We start from the raw sequence: 21,630 nt of genomic DNA, 5'->3' as shown, positions 1-21,630 counted from the left end.
AACCCACACCTCAAAGAAGATGCTTTGTATTCATCCTGTGGTTTCCTCTATTGCCTGGCACATTGAATTCAATGTAAGACATTAAGAACTTCAAAGTGACACTGCCTGGTACGATCAAATAGCCCCATTTAATGGATCAGGAAGCTAGAGGCTACAGAGGATAAATAACCTAGTGAAAATAAAGATCAACCAAATGAGAGCAAGCAAAATCGATTTATTCCAAGCTTGCTGTATTAAAGGAGTCAGCCGCTGTCAATTGCATTTTGGCCGAGACTCAATGGTAGAAATAGGAGTGAGGAAGTTTTAGAGTGGGAAAGGGGGAAGACTCCAGGAGTGATCTAGTTGGAGGCTGTTGGCATGGGGAAGCTGGAGGTGGGCTACCTAGAAGCAGGGCATCCTATGCGATTGGTTAGGGGGCACATTTGGCTTTCCCTGGTTGATCCTAAGTTGGAAGTAGGGGTAAAAATTAGCTAAGCTGTCAGTTATTAATCAAGTCCCTGCCATTTGGGGCTGATTGTTTTAGGAGTTATTGTTTGGCTTCCTGGACTGTCATGAGAGATAAAACAGTCTGACCTCCTACAAGTCTGGCTGGCTTTCTGGTCTGATTATTGCAGATAACAGGTTGGTTTCCTGGGCTGGTTGCTACAGGTTGTGGGTCAGAGTTCTATTTCTATATATGGTCTGGCCATTTTCCACTCTATATTCAGTCTCCCAGTAACAAAGGGTAACAAGAGAGGACATGGCCTAAATGTCTTTGTGAAAGTTATCCTCTGAAGAGAAGAATTTGCAACTCCCCCACTTATGGCCTCTTGGCCACAGTTGGTCAGAAAACCGGAGTACGTAAAAACGAAATGGAAGAAGCTAAATTTATAATTGCTCTTTCAGATATTTTAAAGCATTCCATTAAGTTTGTAAGTGGAAACAGACATTCAAAATTCCCTTAAAAAGTGATAAAATTTGCTAAGTTTATGAAAAGAATAGGATTTGGGCTGACGTTAAAAGTGTAAGGAAAGAAGTAGCTTTTCTGACCTACAACTTCAATGCACTAAATATAATTATTAAAACCAAAGCAAATGTCCGAAGTCTCTTTTGGGCAAAAAGACCATTCGATGGTCTCAACTCACACTTCCTGGGACCTCTGGAGTGGGCTGGGCTGGGCGAGAGCAGGACTTAGTTTTCCCACGCAGCCTCCGAGTACAGCTTCAGATTATTTCAACATGTTGCATTTCTTTTATAATCCTATACTTCCTTTAGAATCATTTATTAATGCTACTTAAAATTTACCTGCAAAAAAATAAAATGTTGGCAGTGAGATAGTATGTAAATAAACACCTGGCACAGTGCATGGTATTTATCTGACCCCCACCAATTACATTTGACCCTTGAACAGTATAGGAGTTAGGGGTGCCCAGCCCCTGCACAATCCAAAGTCCATATAGAACTTTCGACTCACCAAAAAATTAACTACTACTACCCTGCTATTGACCAGAAACCTTACCAAAAGCCTAAAAGCAGTTAACACATTTTTTTTTAAATGAAGTATAGTTGGCACACAATGTTATATTAGTTTCAGGAGCACTACGTAGTGATTTGAGAAGTCTATATGTTATGCTCTGCCTACCACAAGCGTAGCTGCCCTCGGGCACCATACAATGCTATTACAGTGCTGTGCCTTTCATTCCTGTGTCTTATTCATTCTCTAGCTGGAAGCTTGTATCTCCTGCTCCCCTTACCATTTTACCCATCCTCCACCCCTCTCCTCTGGCAACCATGAGTTCTCTATTTCTGTGAGTCTGTTTCTGTTTGTTTGTTTGTTTTTGCTTTGTTTTTTATATTCTACATATACATAAAATCATATGGTATTTATTTTTCTCTGTGTGACTTGTTTCACTTAGCATAATACCCTCCAGGTCCATTCATGTTGCTGAAAATGCAAGATTTCATTCCTTTTTATGGCTAATATTCCATTGTATGTAGATCACATCTCCTTCACCCATTCATCTATTGATGGGCACTAAGGTTGCTTCCAAATCATGGTTGTTATAAATAATCTTGCAATAATAAACATAGGGGTATATATATCTTTTTGCATTAGTGTTTTTATTTTCTTTGGGTAAATACATAGCAGTGGAATTATTGGATCATATGGTATTTCTATTTTTCATTTTTTGAGGAACCTCCATATTTTCTACAGTGGTTGCACCAATTTACATTCCTACCAACAGTGTTCCCTTTGTCTACATCTTCACCAACACTTGTTATTTCCTGTCTTTTTAAAAAAGATTTATTTATTTTAGAGAGAGAGCACACGTGCACACATCGGGGAGGGGCAGAGGGAAAGAATCTTCAAGCAGACTCCCTGCTGAGTGGGGAGAGTCATGAGGGGCTCAGTCCCATGACCTGTGAGATCATGATCTGAGCTGAAACCAAGAGTTGGATGCTTAACCGACTGAGCCACCCAGGCACCCCTATTTCTTGTCTTTTTGATTCTAGCCACTCTGGCAGGTAGAAGGTACTATCTTATTGTGGTGTTGATTTGCATTTCCCTGATGATGATTATCTGTTCATGTGTCGGCCACCTGTCTGTTTTCTTTGAAAAAATGTCTGTTCAGATCCTCTGCCCATTTCTTAGTGGGATTATTTGGTTTTTGGTGTTCAGTTGTATACATACTTTATATATCTTGGTTATTAGCATCCTATATATATTGTTCGCAAATATCTGTTCTCATTTAGTAGGTTGCCGTGTCCTTTTGTTGATGGTTTCCTTAGCTATGCAAGAGATTTTTATTTTGAAGTTCCAATAGTTTATTTTTGCTTTTGTTTCCCTTGCCTTAGGAGACGTATCTAGAAAAAGGTTGCTAGAGCTTCTATCCAAGATTACAGTGTATGTTTTCTTTTAGGAGTTTTATGGCTTCAGGTCTGTCTCACATTTAGGTTTTTAATCCAATTTGAATTTATTTTTGTGTATAGAGTAAGAAAGTGGTCTAGTTTCATTCTTTTGCATGTAGTTGTCCAGTTTTCCCAAAACCATTTGTTGAAGAGACACTTTTCCCCATTGCATGTTCTTGCCTCCTTTGTTGTAGATTAATTAACCATATAATTAAGGGGTTATTTCTGAGCTCTCTATAGTGTACCATTAATCTATGTGTCTATTTTTGTGCTAATACCATAATATTCTTATTACTATAACTTGGTTATATGTCTTGAAATCTGGGATTGTAATACCTTCAGGTTTCATTCTTCTTTCTCAAGATTGCCATAGCTATTCAGAGTCTTTGTGGTTCCACACATATTTTAGTATTATTTGTTGTAGTTCTGTGAAAGATGATATTGGTGGTTTGGTAGGAATTGTATTAAATCTGTAGATTACTTTCAGTAGTGTGGACATTTTAATGATATTAATTCTTGCAATCCATGAGCATGGACTATCTTTCCATTTGTGACATCTTCGATTTCTTTCATCGATGTTTTTTTAATTACGCTTTTTATTTTAATTCCTGTATAGTTAACATCTAGTGTTATATTAGTTTCAGGGGTACAATATGTGATTCAAGAATTGTATACATTACTCAGTGCTCATCATAAGTGTACTTTTAATCCCTATCACCTATTTCAACCATCCCTCCACCCACCTCCCCTCTGATAGCCATCAGTTTGTTCTCTATAGGCAAGAATCTGTTTCTTGGTTTCTCTTTCTTTTTCCTTTGCTCATTGTTTTGTTTCTTAAATTCCACATGAGTGAATCTGTCTTTCTCTGACTTATTTCTCTTGGCATTATACTCTCTAGCTCCATCTATGCTGCTGCAAATGACAAGATTTCATTCCTTTTTATGGCTGAATAGTATTCCATGGCTATATATACCACATCTTCTTTATTCATCTATTGATGAACACTTGGACTTCTTTTCATATTTTGGCTATTGTATATAATGCTGCAATAAATAGGGGGGCATGTATTGCTTTGAATTATGTTTTTGTATTTTGGGGGTAAATACCCAGTACTGTGATTCTTGGATCATAGGGTAGTTCTATTCTTAACTTTTTGAGGAAACTCCATAGTGTTTTCTGCAATGGCTGCACCAATTTGTTTTCCCACCAACAGTGCATAAGGTCTCACATTTGGTCTTCTTTTCTCCACCTTCTTGCCAATACATGTTGTTTCTTATGTTGTTGATTTTAGCCATTTTGACAGGTGAGATATCTCATTATAGTTTTGATTTGCACTTCCCTAATGATGAGTGATGTTCAGCATCTTTCCATGTGTCTGTTGGCCATCTATATATCTTCTTTGGAAAAATGTCTATTCATGTCTTCTGCCCATTTTTTAATTGGGTTATTCATTTTTTTGGGTGTTGAGTTTTAGAAGTTCTTCATATGTTTTGGATTGCTAACTCTTTATCAGATGTTTCATTTGCAAATCTCGTCTCCCATTCCATAGGTTGCCTTTTAGTTTCATTGATTGTTTCCTTCACTGTGCAGAAGCGTTTTATTTTGACGTAGTCCCAATAGTTTATTTTTGCTTTTGTTTCCATTGCCTCAGGAGACCTATCTAAAAAAAAGTTGCTACAGCCAATGCCAGAGAAATTACTGCCTGTGCTTTCTTCAAGGACTTTTATAGTTTCAAATCTCACATTTAGGTCTTTAATCCATTATGAGTTTATTTTTGTGTATGGTGAAATAAAGTGATCCAGTTTCATTCTTTTGCATGTAGCTGACTAGTTTTCCCAACACCATTTGTTGACAAGACTATCTTTTTCCCATATTATATTTGTTCCTCTTTTGTTGAAGATTAGTTGACCATATAATTGTGGGTTTATTTCTGGGTTTTCTAGTCTGTTCCATTGACTTCTGTGTCTGTTTTTGTGTCAGTACCACACCATTTGATTGCTGCAGCTTTGTAATATAACTTAAAGCCTGGAATTGTGATACCTCTAGTTTTGTTTTCTTTTTCAAGATTGCTTTGGCTATTTAAGCTCTTCTGTGGATCCATACAAATTTTAGGATTGTTTGTTTTACCTTTCATCAGTGTTTTATAGTTTTTGGAGTATAGGCCTTTCACCACCTTGCTTAAGTTTATTCTGGGTATTTTATTCTTTTTGGTACAATTGTAAATGGTTTTTTCTTAATTTCTCTTTCTGCTACTTTGTTATTAGTGTATAGAAATGCAACAGATTTCTGTATATTAATTTTGTATCCTGCAACTTTACTGAATTCATTGGTTTATTGTTAATTGTTTTTTGGTGGATTCTTGAGGGATACACACACACGCGCGCGCGCACACACACACACACACACACACTACCAGCAAATTGTGACAGTTCTACTTCTCCCTTACCAATTCGAATGCCTTTTATTTCCTTTTCTTGTCTGATTGCTGTGGCGAGGACTTCCAGTACTATTTTGAATAAAAGTGGTGAAAATAGACATCCATGTTTTGTTCCTAATCTTAGAGCAAAACTCTCAGTTTTTCACCATTTAGTATGATGTTAGCTGTGGGTTTTTCATAGGCAGCCTTAATTATGTTGAGGTATGTTTCCTCTAAACCTACTTTGTTGAGAGTTTTTATCATGGATAGATATTAAACTTTGTTAAAGGCTTTTTCTGTATCAAGATGATCATATGATTTTTATCCTTCATTTTGTTGATGTGGTGTATCACATCGATTTGTGACTATTTTACCATTCTTGCATCTCCAGAATAAATGCCACTTGGTCATGATAAATGGTCCTTTTAATGTATTGCTGAGTTCAATTTGCTAATATTTGTTGAGGATTTTTGCAACTATGTTCATCAGGGATATTGGTTTTTAGTTTTTTTTTCATAGTGTCATTTTCTGGTTTTGGTATTAGGGTAATGCTGGCCTTGTAGAATGTATTTAGAATCTTTCCTTCCATTTCTATTTTTTGGAATAGTTTGAGAAGAATAGATATTAAGTCTTCCTGAAAAGTTTGGTAGAATGCAATTCTGAATTCATCTAGTCCTGGACTTTTTTAGACATTTGATTACTGATTCAATAATATTGTTACTAGTAAGCTGTTTGTTTAGATTTTCTGTTTCTTCTTGATTCATTTTTGTGAGATTGTATGTTTCCAGGAATTTATGCATTTCTTCTAGGTTGTCCAATTTTTTGGCATATAATTTCCTATAGTAGATTCTTATAATCCTTTGTATTTCTGTGGTGTCAATCATTACTTTTCTTCCATTTTTTATTTTATTTATTTGGGTCCTCTTTTTTTGCTGCTGAGTCTGGTTAAAGGTTCATAAATTTCATTTGTTCAAAGAATCTGCTCTAGGTTTCATTGATCTTTTCCCTCCCTCCCTCCCTCCCTCCCTCCCTCCCTCCCTCCCTTCCTTCTTGTTTTAGTTCATTTATTTCTACTCTGATCTTCATTATTTCCTTTCTTCTACTAACTTTGAGCTTTGTTTTTACTTTTTTTCTAGTTCCTTTATTTGTGAGGTTAGATTGATCATTTGAAAATTTTATTGGGGTGTGTGTGTGTATTTGTTTTTTTTCTGTTTTGTTTTGTTTGAGGTAGGCCTGTGTGTGTGATCTGGAGAATGTTCTATGTGTACTTGAAAAGAATGTTTATTCTGTTGTTTTAGGGTGGGAATGTTCTGTATATAAGTGTTAAGCCCATCTAGTCTAATGTGTCATTCAAAGATGCTCTTTCCTTATTTTTTTTTTTTTTTTGCCTGGGTGATCTAGCTATTGATGTACAAGGAGTATTAAAGTCTCCTATTACTATATTACTGTCAATTTCTCTCTTTGTATCTGTTAATAATTGCTTTATGTATTTAGGTGCTCCTATGTTGGGTGCATAGATATTTACAATTGTTATGTTTTGGTTAGATTGATCGTTTTATCATTATGTAATGCCCTTCTTTGTCTCTTGTTACAGTTTTTGTTTTAAAGTCTATTTTGTCTGATATAAGTATTGCCACCCTGGCTTTTGTCTTCTACAGTTTGCTTGGAATATCATTTTCCATCCCTTCACTTTCAGTCTGTATGTGTCTTTAGGTCTGAAGTTAGTCTCTTGTAGGCAGCATAAAGATGAGTCTTGTTGCTGTTGTTTAATCCATTCTGTCACCCTATGTCTTTTGATGGAGCATTTAGACCATTTACATTTAAAATAATTATTTATAGGCATGTACTTATTGCAATTTTGTTAATTGTTTTCTGGTTGTTTTTATAGTTCTCCTCTGTTCCGTTTTTATTCCTCTCTTTCCTTGTGATTGATGACTTAATTTAGTGTTCTGATTGCCTTTTTTTCTCCTTATTTTTTGTATCTATTATAGGTTTTGGTTTGTAGTTACTGTGAGGTTCATATATAACATCCTAAGTATATAGCAGTCTCTATTAAGTTGAAGGTGTCAATGAAATTCAAACACGTTCTAAAAGAAATTCATTTTTACTTTCCCCTCCATTTTGTTGTATATGTTGCCATATTTTACATCTTTTGATTTTACTAATCCCCTTACCTAATTTTTTTTAGGTATAATTTATTGTACCACTTTTCTCTTTAATCTTTATACGAGCTTTATAAGTGTTTGCTACTACCTTTACTGTATGCTTACTTTACTCATGACATTTTTTTTTCTTTTATAACTTTTTTACTTGTAATTATGGTTTTTTCTTTTCTACTTAAAGAAGTCTCTTAAACGTTTCTCATAAGGCTGGCTTAGTGGTGGTGAATGCCTTTAACTATTTTTGGGGTTTTAAAAAAAATTATTTGTTTTTGTCTTAGAAATACTTTCTCTCTCCTTCCATCCTTTCTAAATGATAATCTTGCGAGGTAGAGTATTCTTGGTTGTAAATTTTTTCCTTTTAGTACTTTGAATATATCATGCCACTCCCTCTGGCCTGCAAAGTTTCTGCTGAAAAATTAATGATAGCTTTATTGGATTACCCTGTACATAGCTAGTTGCTTCTCTCCTGCTCTTTTTAAAATTCTGTCTTTGTCTTTAATGCTTGACATTTTGATTTTAATAGATTGTTGTGTGGACTTCCTTGGGTTCATCTTGTTTGGAATGCACTGTATTTCCTGAACCTGGATATCTGTTTTCTTCCCCAGGTTAAGAATGTTTTCAGCTGTTATTTCTTCAAATAAATTTTCTGCCCCTTTCTCTCTCTCTTCTCCTTCTGGGACCCCTATTATGCAAATGTTCACTTGATGTTGTCCAAGAGATACCTTTACCTATTTTTAAAACTTCTTTTTTCTTAAAAAAAAAAACTTTTTTCTTCATACTGTTCAGCTTGGACACTTTTCATTATCCTATCTTCCAGATTGCTAATCTGTTCTTCTGCATTCACTAATCTGTTGATTCCCTCTGGTGTATTTTTTATTTCAGTTATTGTATTCTTCAATATTTATATTTTCTTCAAATATTTATATTTTCTCTTTGTTGAAGTTCTCACTGAGTTCAGCTACTCTTCTCTCTAGTCCATTGAACATCTTTATCATCATGATTTCGAACTCTTTATCAGGCACGTTGCTTATCTCCATTTCATTTAGGTTTTGTCTTGTTCTTTCATTTGGAACATATTCCTCTATCTCCCCATTTTGTTTAACTTTCTATGTTTATTTCTATAAATTAGGCAGAATAGCTACTTCTCCTAAACTAGAAGGAATGATCTTGTACGTGGTCATCCCTGTGTAAACTGTGTGCCTGGGGACTTTGGCTGGTTGGCTGGCTGTTGTGGCCTGGGGGTAGGGCTGCCCTGGTGGAATGGCCAGAGGTGAAGTGGGCATGAGCCAGGGCAGTCCTGGGGCTCTCTATAGAATGAAACCTGGCCAGACAGCTGAAATGGATGCAGACTGGAAGGTCCAGGGGCTCTCTGTGAAGAGGGCACCCTGGCAAGACAGCTGAAGATGAATTAGGTGCAAGCTGGGGTGTCCTGGGGCTCTCTGCACAGGGGGTGTCCCAGCAGAATAGCCAAAGCCGAAGTGTAAGCCAGAGTGTCCTGAGATGCTGCACGTAGAGGGTGCCATGGCAGGGCAGCTAGAGCCAGGGTGGATGTGGGTTGGGGTTCCTGGGGTGCAGGAGCACTCCAGTGGTGTGGCTAGAGCATGGTTGTGGGGGGGAGGTCCCAGAGCACTCTGCACTAAAGGGGCCCTGGTAAATTGTCTGGAGCCAAAGTGAGAGCTGGGGGTGCCCTGGCAAGTCATGTAGAGCCAAAGTGGTGTGAACTGGGAGTATTCTGGGGTGTTTTGCAACTGTATCACCTTGGTGAGATGGCTGGAGCTATAGTGAGTGCCCAGCAGGGGTGGACTGGTGCGCTTCAAGCAGGGGGCCACCTTGGTGGGACAGCTGGGGCTGGTGTGGGCTTGGGGTTCACTGAGGTGGTAGGCTTGCTAGTGTGCCCAGACTCTGCTCCTGTCCACAGCGGCAGGTGGAGGAGAAAGAATGTAACCCAGTCCCTCCAACCTGGAGAGAATTTCAACAGCTCCTCTGCCATTTGGCAGAATTCTAGGGCTGGATCCTTTATATTCTAGTTGACTTAAGCAGTGAATTTTTGTTTTTTTGTTTCTGTTCCCTGGTGCAGTTGAGGCTGGTGTGGGCTAGGGGTCCAGGCCTTTCTGAGGCTGGCTTTGACACCCTGACCCTGCGTTTGTCTGTGCTACTAAGGTAAAGGGTGAATGCAAACTACGGGGCTCACCAGTCCCTCTAACCTGGAGAGAGTTCCAGCAGCTCCCCTCCCATTTGACAGGGCTCTAGGGTTGGTGCCTGTATATTCTGGTTGTCTTTGTAAACAGTGGCCTTTTTCCTGTGTTCAAGGGCAGATGAATCTGCTCATGGTCCCTCTGAACTACTGCTCCTCACTGCCGTTTGCAATGGGGGTGGTGGTTCCCTTTGTTACCATGTCTCTGTGTCTCTTGCTATTCTCTTTGTGGCCTTTCGTTGTGCAGAAGCTGTTCGGTCAGTCCTCAGTTCTTCGGGAGGAATTGCTCTATAAGCAGGTGTTGGTTTGGTGTGTCTGTGGAAGACATGAGTTCAGGGTCTTCCTACAGTGTGATCTTGGACCAGAAGCTGAAGTCCAATGAATGCATATTTTATATATTATATACTCTGTTCTTACAATAAAGCTAGAGAAAAAATGTTAACATCACAAGGACGTGAAAATACATTTATAGTACTGTTAAGTATTAAAATTTTATTAGAAAAATCTGTGTAGAGTCACCTGGGTGGTTCAGTGGGTTTAGTGACCGACTTGATTTCAGCTCAGGTCATGATCTCAGGGTCCTGAAATCGAGCTCTGCGCTCAGCGTGGAGTCTGCTTGTGCTCCCACTGCTCCTCCCTGCTGGCCTGCAGTCTCTGATAAATCTTAAAAAAAAATCTTAAAGTGGACCTGTGACATTCAAACAGGTGTTGTTAAAGGGTCAACTGTATTTATGATCTCATCATCCCCTGCAAATGAGAGGGGGAACTAAGCTTAAGAAATGAAATTCTGGCCCGTCCTTTGCTGGACTTAAAAGACTTGAAAATAAGAATAACATTAGTCCTGGCCCCAAGGGTACCGCGTAAGGATCAGAAAAGGCTTCTTGCTATTGGTCCAGTTATGGGTTATATTTGATTTAGAGTTTTCTTGAAAACCTAATGAGATTTAAGCTGGCAAAACAGACAAAACAAAACAGAAAACACCCCAAAACCAAAACAACCACCCCCCAAAGTTCCCCAAACCAAAACAGAGTTAAAATCTGGATATGTTGTCCAGGATTAAAAGGTCAGTTGTTATGAGATTTTGCTTTAGTTTCTTCTCCATAATTTCTCCTTTCTGTACGCAGGGGCACAGCAGGTTCCAACAGAGCCTTTCTGGGATCATTAGAGACCTGCCCATTCTGGGTGGCGCTGTCCCCTGCGATTGCAGTTGAGCATGCAGAGGCCAACCTTATGCAATTGGAGAACGTGCCTCTCCCTCCTCGCAGATGCAGCCTGACTCCCGCACACGAGGTGTGGTGAGCAGAGGCGGGCTGGTTTTCCGCTCCCACCTTCTCTCCAGGCTTGGTGCCCTGGGCAGGGCTCAATCCCAACAACTGAGTTGTAGCAGCCCTGGCTGAAACCCCACACCCCGTTTTTCCCAGAAAAATCATGTTTCAAAGTAAGGAGGCTGTGAAAAATAGAACTTTAGATATCAGCTACACAAAAGCACACATTTGTTACCTGGGTGATACATAATTGATAAAGAGCAGATACATACAAATATATGTGTGTGTATAGATATGTACATCGATCTATCTGCTCTCCTTCTTAAAAACATGAAGACAAGTATAGAGTAGACCACAGTGTTGTTTTGAAAAATGAATTTATTAAAATGCTTATAATTATAAAATATTAAAATGCACAGAAATTCACAAAACATTACAAACTTTACATCTTATGCCGCAGTGTATGAAAGCATCATGAATATTTCCGTTCTACTTTAGTTAAGCTGCTCATACATTTTAACTTTTCAAACATCTTAAAATATAATATTCACAATGAGAAAATGGTACAAGAAGTGTTTCAATAACAGAGCACATTCTGCCCCCCACTGTGAGCTAATGTTTTCTGAAATTCAAGATGTACGCACGGGTAATTAAAAGGGAAGGCATTTGGTGACAGTTTACAAGATGGCCTTGTCTAGCTTTCAAACCAAAATGATAGCATTCCCTTTCTGTTGACACCTGACATATCTGAGGGATACTTAAAGAAAAATCCCCTGAGTATTTTGGTCTAATGCATCAATCTGTTAAAATTCACAGGCATTACAAAAGGATATAAAACTCAAAGTTCTCTAGTGGTTAACACCGGGCAGGTCGAGGGCCAGATTTTCCTTTCGTGGGGGCACTGTCACCCCCACCCTTTTTCCTGGGGTGCTGCTCTGCTCACACTTCCAGATCCAGCCCGTGCCTGCCTGCAGACGCGGCCCCACATTTTTCTTCGCCGCCGGCAAGTCAGCACTGGAGTTGCGTTAACACTGTCGGTGTCATGGGTGACCCTGGCTTCCCACTACTTTGCTGTTTGGGGAATACTGGCAGTGTCATACATTCTATTTTCTGCCTTTAAAAATGTAGAGGCTTTTTCCCCTCTTGTCTGCAAAAGCACATTTTAAACTATGACGATGATTTATGAAAGATGATTTATGAAAATGTAAATGCACAATTCTTTTAAAGTTTTGTGTATACAAGGAGATAAGGCAAGAACGCTTCCTTTTCTATGCTCCCATAAGCAGTGAGTACTTGCCAAACCCGACACGAGGACATAGTCCCAGGCTTCGGAGAAGAGCAGAGGTAAGAGGAGAGGAAGTGACACCAGTGCCAGGAGCAGTGTCGCAGGTGAGCAGCGAAAGGACCAGATGCATCCGGTCTGGGCTGTGCGGAATGAGCAGCTGCGAAGAAACTCCTTTCTTCCTCCCTGCGTGGTCAGAGCTCATGCAGCTCGCCGTGAGCGCTCTGTTCACACTGTTCACGTGACCAAGAAAGGTAGTGAAATGTTGTCCTTGATCCACTGGGACAATTCAGAAGTCCAGAACACTGCATTGCTGGATCCTACATAAATACTATTTTTGTTTTTTAAACATTCACGGCATGCATTTAGTGTTGTGACCTTGAGTTAAGCTGCTCTTATAACAAGCCTCTGAACTTTGCTCATGAAACAGCTTTGCTTTTCCTTCGCTGCTGGGATTCTGAGTGGCTTGGCTCCTGTGGCACGTGGGTGTTTAGCAGCACCGCAGTGGGTGGGGGCCCACCGAGCAAGAACCCAGTGCCAGACACCCTCCTACACCCAGCACTGCCCTGGCACCAGCCGAGGGCGAGCGGTGCAGGCCCCAGGTCTTCTCCAGAGCCTGCCAGAGGGCCTTGCACCTGAAAGGCAGTAAAGCACAGTAAAGATTGCTGACTGAACAAACCGAAGGCAAGATTTGCGTGGCGTAGGCGTTCAGCAGGAAGTTACGGCCAGCTGACAGGAGGGGCTGTGACCTGACCGTGGCTTTAGGGAGGCTGGAAGCTCAAACCAAAACCGGAGTCTCTTTTCTGGATTGGGAGTGATCTGGGTCTGCTCCTGTCTCCCTCCTCTTCCCCCACCCCCCGCGTGCGTGCAAGTTACAAACCAGTTAGTGGGCTAGGAACCAGGGAATGGAGGCTGTAGGGAAGCACCTTGACCATGGCAGATGCTTTAGTATGCTGATCGCGCGGATAGCAGGACCCCTGCTGAAAGGCACTCCCCAAGTGGCTAACGCCGGTGAGCCTCACAGTGTGGGCACCTGCTGTTGGCTTAAGCACCCACAGCCCTGTCCTGTCACCAGGGCTGGACAGTGAGCCGTTCCCGGTGGTGCTTGGGAGCTGTAAGGCTCTCCCTCCTGCATCTGAGGAATAAAGGGCAACTGGCGGGAAATGGACAGGCTTATCTTTCTAGACTATTATGTTGATAAAAATGTAATTTTAATCCGTTGATTTCATTTTTTTTTTTCAAGAAACTACAGAGCTTTAGAAGAGGTAAATTAATTATCCTGATCAATAGGAGTTACAATTCCATTTGAATCTGTAACTTTCCCCCCTTGTGTCATTTTACTCCCTTGAGATTTGCAAAGCAGTCAGTCAACACTGATGAGGCACAGAAGATTCGAGGAGTGCTCCTGGAAGATAAAGGGTGTCACTGTGGATTAGTGCAAATACACTTCAGGACCTTGCTATCTTTCTTCCAATCCATTAAGAGTATTTCTTTGAGATAGGAAAGACAGGCAAAATGAAGACTGAAACTATTTCCTCTTATTGAGATTTCATTCTCTGTAGGGATGTGCTAATAGTGCTAAATATTGTGAATTCCGGGGTCTATTTGCCACTTAATACAGCATTCAAACTGAATTCCGAGTTAGCTATTTTTAATCACACAAAAGCTAGCATGTCTAGTCTTTAGCGAAAGTACTGGAAGGGAAAGATAGCTCTGGGACAGATCTGGCGAAGGGAAGAAATGACACACTGTCTAAGAGGGGAGCACGTGCTTGAGAACAGAAAGGAATGAAAATAATCAAAAGGAGGGACAAAAATCCATCCTGCTTCGGAAGGGGTGGTTTTTAAGCACACCACGAGACACTTTCTGTGTTACAGAAATTCCAATTTATCAAAAGAGGGTAACATTTCTGGTTTTCCAGGTGATTAGTTTTATGTACTTCTTGATCTAAGTTTTACATTTCCCAGGTCCTGCACGGCTGGCTGAAACTGAAAAATAATCTATATGAAAATGGCAAATAAAACTCCTATTTGCCAAAGTGTTTTAACTTAAACATTCTCATTAGTGATTCGTAATCCATTTTGACAGAGTTAAATTCTGTAAAGTGCTTCTCGGAACATAAAGCTCTTATTCTGATTTTGGCCGTAAATTGTTATCCACCACTTCCACCATCCTCTCAGCTATGACCCCCATATTTTTTGTCATATCTTTGAGGTGATTCTCACGAAGAAGCTTTTGGGTTAAGTATTTTTCTCTCTTGATCTTGCTCTTCGTGCTTTTCGATACATCCGGAATGGCATAGGATACAAAAAACTTCACAGAGTAGATGAGGTGCTGTGGGAGAGAAGAAGAAAAATGTCAATCACAAAGAAATGGAGGGGAACACAGAGTTCCTTTCGTGGATTTTGCTAGTCACCCGAGCAATAGATCTGGACAAGGCGGTGGGATCGGGACATGCGCAACCAGCCTCTTCTACACTACATGGCTCTGACAAGGAGCTACATTTTGTTACTTTAAAAATTTCAAGAATACTATTTGATACGTGGAAAAGAATATATCTAATAACACTTCCCCGACGCTGCCAATGCTGGTCTCTTCCCCCAAAGGTTAGCACTATGTCCTACCTGGGTAAGTATATCCATAACATTTCATTTTTGAAAACCAGTTTAACAAAATATGTTTATATCCCCAAATAATTTATTGTTTAGTCTGGCCTGATTTGAGCTTTATAATACAGTATGATACTGTAATATGGTCTTTTGAAAATTACTTAAAAAAATTTCTGTATTTACTAGAAAGAGAGAGAGAGAGCACAAGAACAGGAGGGGCAGAAGGAGAGGGAGACAGAATGTTAAGCAGACTCCGTGCTGAGCATGGAGCCCAGCACCGGGCACGATCCCACGATGGCAAGATCATGATCTGAGCTGAAACCAAGAGTCGGACGCTCAATGGACTGCACCACCCAGGTGCCCCTAAAAATTACTTTCTTCATTCAAAACGAATTTCTAATCCATCAGTGTTATGTGCATAACTATAGTCCACTCATTATCAATTCTGCATAATATTCTCCTGTCTGCATGCACTGTAATTTATCCATTTCCCCCATCAAAACGTGCTGAGCTTGTTTCTCGTGTTTGTATTAGAAACAATGATGTTGAGAATGTTTTTGCACTTGGATTCTGGAGGACATCTGTGAGAGTTTCTCAAGGGGATGACCTACAAGTGGAACTGTCAAGACTCTGTTAAATGAATATTCAAATTTCCAAAATGGTGCCAAAGTATTTTCCAAAGTAGTTAAACCGGCTTCCACGCCCACCAGCAGCGTGTGATGGTTTCAGCTGCTCTGCATTCTTGCCGGCACTTGCAGTCATCAATTCTTTTTTTTTTCCCCCCCACCAATATACTGAGTATAAAATGGACTTTCATTTTGGTCTTACATTTCTGATGACTAACGATGTTGAACACATTTTTATTTGTTCATTATTCAAAATTCTCTGACCTACCGAAGACATAGATACTGTACAGTAAACATTAAAAATCAATACATTGTACACGGTGTTGAAGTGATACGAGCATGGAGAAAGCAGTAAGGCAGAGTGGCAGTTTCTGTGTTATGTGGGAGGCCAACTGCAGACAGATTTTACACAGATCAGGCTGGGTATGCCTCCCTGAGCCAAGGCTTTATGGAGGGGAGGGAACTAGCCATGCAGAAATCAGGCGGAAAGGCATGCGAGCAGAGGGAACAGCCAGTACAGCGTCTAGGTGGTGGAAGCCTGCTGGCCGTACTTCAGGAACGGCAGGGCTGGAAGGACATGAGTGAGGAGGACAGAAGGGACAAGAGTGTGGTAACAGAGCATGACTAGAGTGTGTCAGGCGTGCACGGCACTGTAAGGACTCTGGCTTTTACTCTGAGTGAGATGTGAAGACAACAGGGAGCCCAGTTAGGAGACTGTGTGGCCCTAATTCAGTCAAGGAATGATGGTGGCTCCAACCTGGTTGGAGAAGCGGAGTTAGTAAGAATGGTCAGATCTGCAGTGTCCTGTCAAAGGACAGCCAACAGCACTGTATGTGGGGTACGTGGGGGACTCCCAAGAATTTTGCCCTGAACGGCCAGTGAGATGCAATTGCCATGACTGAGAGGGGTGGAACGTTTAGGGCGGCAGAGAGAGAATATTCCAAGTGCTTTGAAGAAAATATGGGCATTTGGGGCAGCAGATTTCTCTGTTCGCTATCCAAGCAGGAAGGTCAAGTAGGCAGCTGGATTTGTGGGTTGAGGTCAGGAGAGAGGGTTCTGGAGATATATGTATAGTGAGTCACTGGCATATAGATGGCATTTAAACCCAACAGACTGCGTGAGATCACCGAGGCTGTGAGGAGAGAGAAGACAGCACCCAAGGAATGAGGCCCAGGATCACTAAGGAGAAGAGAAGGAAAGGACTAGCAAAGAAATTAAGAAGGAACTGCCTAGTGAAGTAAGAAAAAAATTCCCGGGAGCCAAGTGAGGAGGAACTTCAAGAAGGAGAGAGTGATCAGCTGTGTCAAATGCTCCTGATAAGTTGGGTAATGTGAGGGTGGAGAATATTTGAGATGAGAGAGTGTGTCTGAATGATGGAAATTATAAAGAGGCAAAAGCTGACGATATAGGAAAGAGAGGTTTTCTTTTTTTTTTCCCATCTATATTTATAGATGTGGACTTTCTGCATTATGCCATCCTTGCATTTCTGGGATAAACCAATGTGGTCTGATGTCATCTTAAATATATTGCTAGATTCAATCGGCACATTTTAGAAAGATCCTCGCATCAGTGTAACGAAGGAGACTGGCTTACAATTTTCCCCTTTCTATTCCTGTCTGATTTTAGGATCTAAAAGGAGTTGGAGAGCGTTTCCTTTTTCTGATCTCTGGAGGTAACTAGAATGATCTGTTCTAGAACGTATGGCATCACTCTCCTACAAAACCATATGGGCTGGCATTTTCTCTATGGTAAGGTTTTTTCAATTACTCAAAGTTTTGCTATAATTCTAGGTTTAGAGTTCCCTTCTTTAGCATTTTGAAGATATTTGACTACTCTCTTCTGGCTTCCATGCTGCTGTTAAAGTCTACTCCATTTCAATTTTAATTTTATCAGTCATCTGTCCTTTTTCTCTGGTTACTCTTAAGATCTTCAATGAGCTGCACTTTTGTCACCATCTGCGTAAGCATGGCTTGCTTTCTTCTGTCTGATGTTTGCTGTACTTCCTGGTCTGTGAACAGATACCTTTCATTTCGTGGGAAAAATTTTAGTCATTAACTCTTCAAATATTGCCTCTCCTCTAGTATCCTTTTTTTCCTTCTGTGAATTTTTTTGAAAATTGCTTAATCTCTTTTTTTGTATTTTCCATTTTCTTCTCTCCCTGTGATATGCTGGGAGTAATTTTTTTCAGACTTCTCTCCCAATTCATTCATTCTTGCTTCTGTTCAATCCATATGCTTTTTCATTTCAACAACTATATATTTTTCAAAATTACCTTGTAATTCTTTAGTGTCCTATTGTTTGCTCATTTGTGAATCACTCATTTTTTGTTTAAACATTTTCATACACATTTAATTTATATTCCTAATGTGATAATGCATGCTTTTGAAGTTACTGAGGGCCCAAATTATTATCCCCCCCCCAAATCTCACTTGTGGTTTTTCTTATTTCCCCTTGTTACTGTTGATCTTTGGAAGCTCATATCTGATTATTTCAATCTGAGAAAAAACTGTGGTCTAAACCAAGGACACCTTTTCTCCAGATAACATATGCATTTCCTTCTGCTCTGAGACAAATTTAGCCCTTCTGGAGGTCCCTGGCTGAATCCAAGAGTCTCAAGCTCACCTGTCCACCTCTGTGCTGACTGGCTGGCTGCTTGGCCTCCCTGAGCCTTTAGAGGGAGGTGCTGATGACCGCACTCATTCTCAGAGCACTCCTGCGCTTTGGGGGGGCTCACTGCTCTAGTTTAGCCATCACCTTTCTGCCCCTTGTTGTAGATTCTCCTCCCTTCTAGTGAGCTCAAAAATGCAAAGGAAATTATATTTTAAGCTGATTCTGAATGTTTTGTAGTGAAATGGCCCCTCGGAATATCTGGTCAACCATGATATCAGAAGTGGAAGTCGAAATACTTTGGCAACTACGTATTTGAATATAAACTAGTGATTCCTGCAGGTGTACCAGATACTCCAGGAATCTACTAATGATGGGGAGCTAATGATGACTTGTTTCTTCTTCTGTTAATGTGTGGTAGCTATTTTAAAAAAACAATACTAGAAAACTGATCAAAGCCAGGCACCCTACCCCACATTTTGCTTGCTAATAGATTCTCATTTTGTTCACAGCAAACCCGATAGCTCCCGTCTCAGCCTACTCTGCTGCTCGGAGGAGCCGTGTGTGCGCCGGTGCCACCCAAGGTGACGCAGGTGGCCGTCTGCCCTGGAGGCTTGTGGCAAAGCATCTCCTCTCCTGACAAAGAGGAAGGGATATGGCGAGCATCCCCTTCCTTTCTCCTTACTGTCCAGATCCACGTGCTCTGTCTGGAGTTGCAGCGCTCACAGTGCAACCACACACGACACGCCAGGAAGAGAACTGAGAGAATCAGAGATCCGGTCCTTACGTCAGCGAGCTGCTCTTGACTCAGGAGCAACCACCTACTTCTCGTGAACTGTTACGTGAGAAAAATCAGTCTTTCTCTCTTGTAAGCCACTATAGATGGGTTTTGTGTTTTGTGCAGCTAAGTGTAATCCTAACCGACCACAGCCATCAAGCAACTTCTGAGGCTTCACGGTGTGGTAGCAGTTACTCCCTCAGTGTCAGAGGTAAAGTTGGTTAGAGCCATTTCAAATGTATAGCTGCCTTAGTCGTTTTTAAGAGCTAGTTAATTTTAGGGATATAAAAGAAAACTATTTAGAGGTATATTATGAAAATGTAGTAAAAATACTTCATAATAATACAAATAAAACTATGACAGCAATAAAAGTTTCTCAGGGGCAGAGATCACATCTTAGCTGTCTTCAATAAGCCCCTTCACAGTCTAGCCTGCAGCCCAGTGCCCCGAATTAAAAAAAAAAAAAAAAAAACCTTGAGGCACTGAGTCCCCCTAGTACACAGCATGCCTTTTACTTTTTCAAGCAGGTAACTGCTTTCGTTTCATTAATGAGAGCGTTATGGGTATTCCCATGTTAAATCTGATTAATAGATGTCCTAAAATAATTACTAGCAAGAGAAAAGAATGTATTTTAAGTCAGAGTTGGCAACACTTAATGCTAATAAAAGGTCTGCAAATATACTGCCTTATAAACTCTTTCCAAGTGTACTTCTCCCACCTCCATGACAATGATGAAAGCCAGCTTGGCTGCGATCACGTGCCAGTAGTAGATGTTGTGTTTGTACTGCTGTTCGTGTCCAGGTGGGTTCCGGAAATCACGATACCTGGAAACCAAACAGAAGGATATCAGGAGATCCTTTCTGATTAAGTACCGTAAGCAAGGGGCCCTTTCAAAAGAGGTCATAATTTATGCAATGCTATAAATTTTCTATAAAATGTCCTACAAATTTTCTCCAAGAGTTTAATTTGGCTACAAAATCCTGAAATAATGAGTCCAGTAATACTTAACATAAAATAGGAAGATGATGGTAATGACATATTCCATATGTGTAAAAACAAAAGTATTAAACGTTTTTTTTTTGTCAGAGTTTTACTCCGGCTTTCTCAAAAGTGTATAACACTAAAACGAAGTAGCGTATTTTCAGAAATGAGTTTATAAATTTATTTATATAATGGTATCCTCGGGCTTCACTCAGCTATGGGCTCTCTCTCCCTGTAGAGAGGAATGCCCATCAGCTCGTTATAATTTCCAACCTAATTTCCTCATTAGATACTATGTGCTACTGCTGTTCGTATCGCCCTCGGGTAGCACATCTCAAATTTTCTGCCTGTAACCCAACAGACCCGGAAGAGTTTAACTACTCTTTAGAATTACGTCAATTCAGAGTAAGAAGATTCAATGTGGGATTCCGAAGAGGCTCTAGAAACATTTATCTGGGGCTTATTTCTGGTTTCTTGGTTGTGTTGCCAAGACTCTGAACCACAGAAGGGTCTGAGGAGTTGAACTAAATGAGATTTAAATCCTCCTTTAGGGTTCAGACTCTGATTAAAAAAACAAACTGTATGACCTATAGTCAGCAAACTTCTTTATCAAGTAGTGATTCACTTGATGTTTACTGTCCACAGTTGACCGTACCCGCCATTACAATCAATGCAGAGAGGCCTTAAGGAACGCTTTCACGCATACTGCCAGGTGAGCCTGAGGTCTTTGCGTTTCTCATCTTTGCATTTCTTGGAGTGAGAGTGCTACTTTGTTGTCACTCAGTACATCCGGTTGTGCTTGAGTAACAGATCAGTCATTACGACTGAAACTCAAGGAGTTCATTCATTTCTAAGATGGAAACAAGACTTTTCTCCTGGATCAGTCTCCCTGCAATCATTCGCAACTCCCATCTTTAAATCATGCTTTATGGTTTGATTTGTAAATTCTGACCCCAGTCTGTATTAAGTTTGGCTGAAAAGAAAGCTAGGGGGAAAAAAATGTCTCCAGCAATTTTATTTAGAATTACATGACAGTAAGTCCTTTAAAGATGAAGTGCGTTTTCAAACAAGTGAGCAGAACTTGCCTGCAGGTGGTAGGGATAACAGCCTTAGGGTCTGGATTTCCCTTGCTTTGGTTTTTGAAGTCTGCGACGTTGAAAATGGAGAGGGTACTGTTGATGTAGCCTTCCATGGTGTAATGGGTGTGGTTCCCATAGGGGGGGACAGAGAAGGACCAGTAATACACCAGCCGGGGGATCATGTCTGACGTGAAAGCAATGATCATGGCCTATACGGGAGGAAAACAAGAAGGGAGCATTGATTTCGAGCCTTTATAGCTATGCTTAACACACCAGAATCGGGTGCTCATCAGTTGATTTTTTTTTTTTTAATGAAAGACTCAGAAACTTTAATCCTTTCTGTTAAATGGATACAGATAGTGAATGTCCTAAAGTCTGTGAGCAGCTGCTTTAAACAACAGTTACTTCCTCCTGGTTTTTAGTTCACACAAGGGCTGTCCAGAAGTCCACCTGCAGTTGAAAAGCAAAGGCCTACGAGTTGCCTATTATGTTTCTCAAGTACAGTAAGAATGATTGTAGACCAGGGTATCCTGGATTAACTCAAGTTGCTTATATATATTGTATATAAATTAGATGTTCAAAAATTAGAATATTATACAACTCAACCTTGGAACTTGACTTGAGATAATTTTAATCTTTCTTTTAGGTTTTAGAAGGCCATTTTGCATACGTAATATTAGGGTCAATATTATGCAAATACTTTGGCCTTACAGAATTCCTTTGTAGAGTTTATAATTGATAT

General features: G+C 40.3%; 1 protein-coding gene and 1 long non-coding RNA gene across 5 annotated transcripts in view; one reads left to right on the top strand and one right to left on the bottom strand.

The window, feature by feature from the left end:
- The window catches only part of LOC103675410, a 292,244-nt gene that overhangs the window by 268,812 nt on the left and 1,802 nt on the right, over nt 1–21,630 (top strand). The window contains exons 6-8 of one of the 3 annotated variants that reach the window (XR_005837914.1): nt 17,070–17,191; nt 18,563–18,918; nt 20,455–20,521. This is a non-coding gene — a long non-coding RNA (uncharacterized LOC103675410). Of the gene's footprint in view, nt 1–15,559; nt 17,192–18,562; nt 18,919–20,454; nt 20,522–21,630 lie in introns of those variants that run through there. The other 2 variants (XR_005837915.1, XR_005837913.1) reach the window with 2 other exon arrangements.
- The window catches only part of ANO6 (anoctamin 6), a 187,159-nt gene continuing 176,815 nt past the window's right edge, over nt 11,287–21,630 (bottom strand). For both annotated transcript variants that reach the window (XM_040642359.1, XM_040642360.1), the window contains 3 exons: nt 20,895–21,097; nt 19,547–19,652; nt 11,287–14,542 (listed from right to left, as the gene is read on the bottom strand). In XM_040642359.1, coding sequence (XP_040498293.1) covers nt 14,336–14,542; nt 19,547–19,652; nt 20,895–21,097 — 516 coding nt within the window. In that variant the 3' untranslated portion in view covers nt 11,287–14,335. The remainder of the gene's footprint in view (nt 14,543–19,546; nt 19,653–20,894; nt 21,098–21,630) is intronic.

This window comes from Ursus maritimus, unplaced genomic scaffold, assembly GCF_017311325.1.
Source record: "Ursus maritimus isolate PB19 unplaced genomic scaffold, ASM1731132v1 scaffold_26, whole genome shotgun sequence".
NCBI classification, from domain to species: domain Eukaryota; kingdom Metazoa; phylum Chordata; class Mammalia; order Carnivora; family Ursidae; genus Ursus; species Ursus maritimus.
This window is presented reverse-complemented; position numbering and strand designations above follow the sequence as displayed.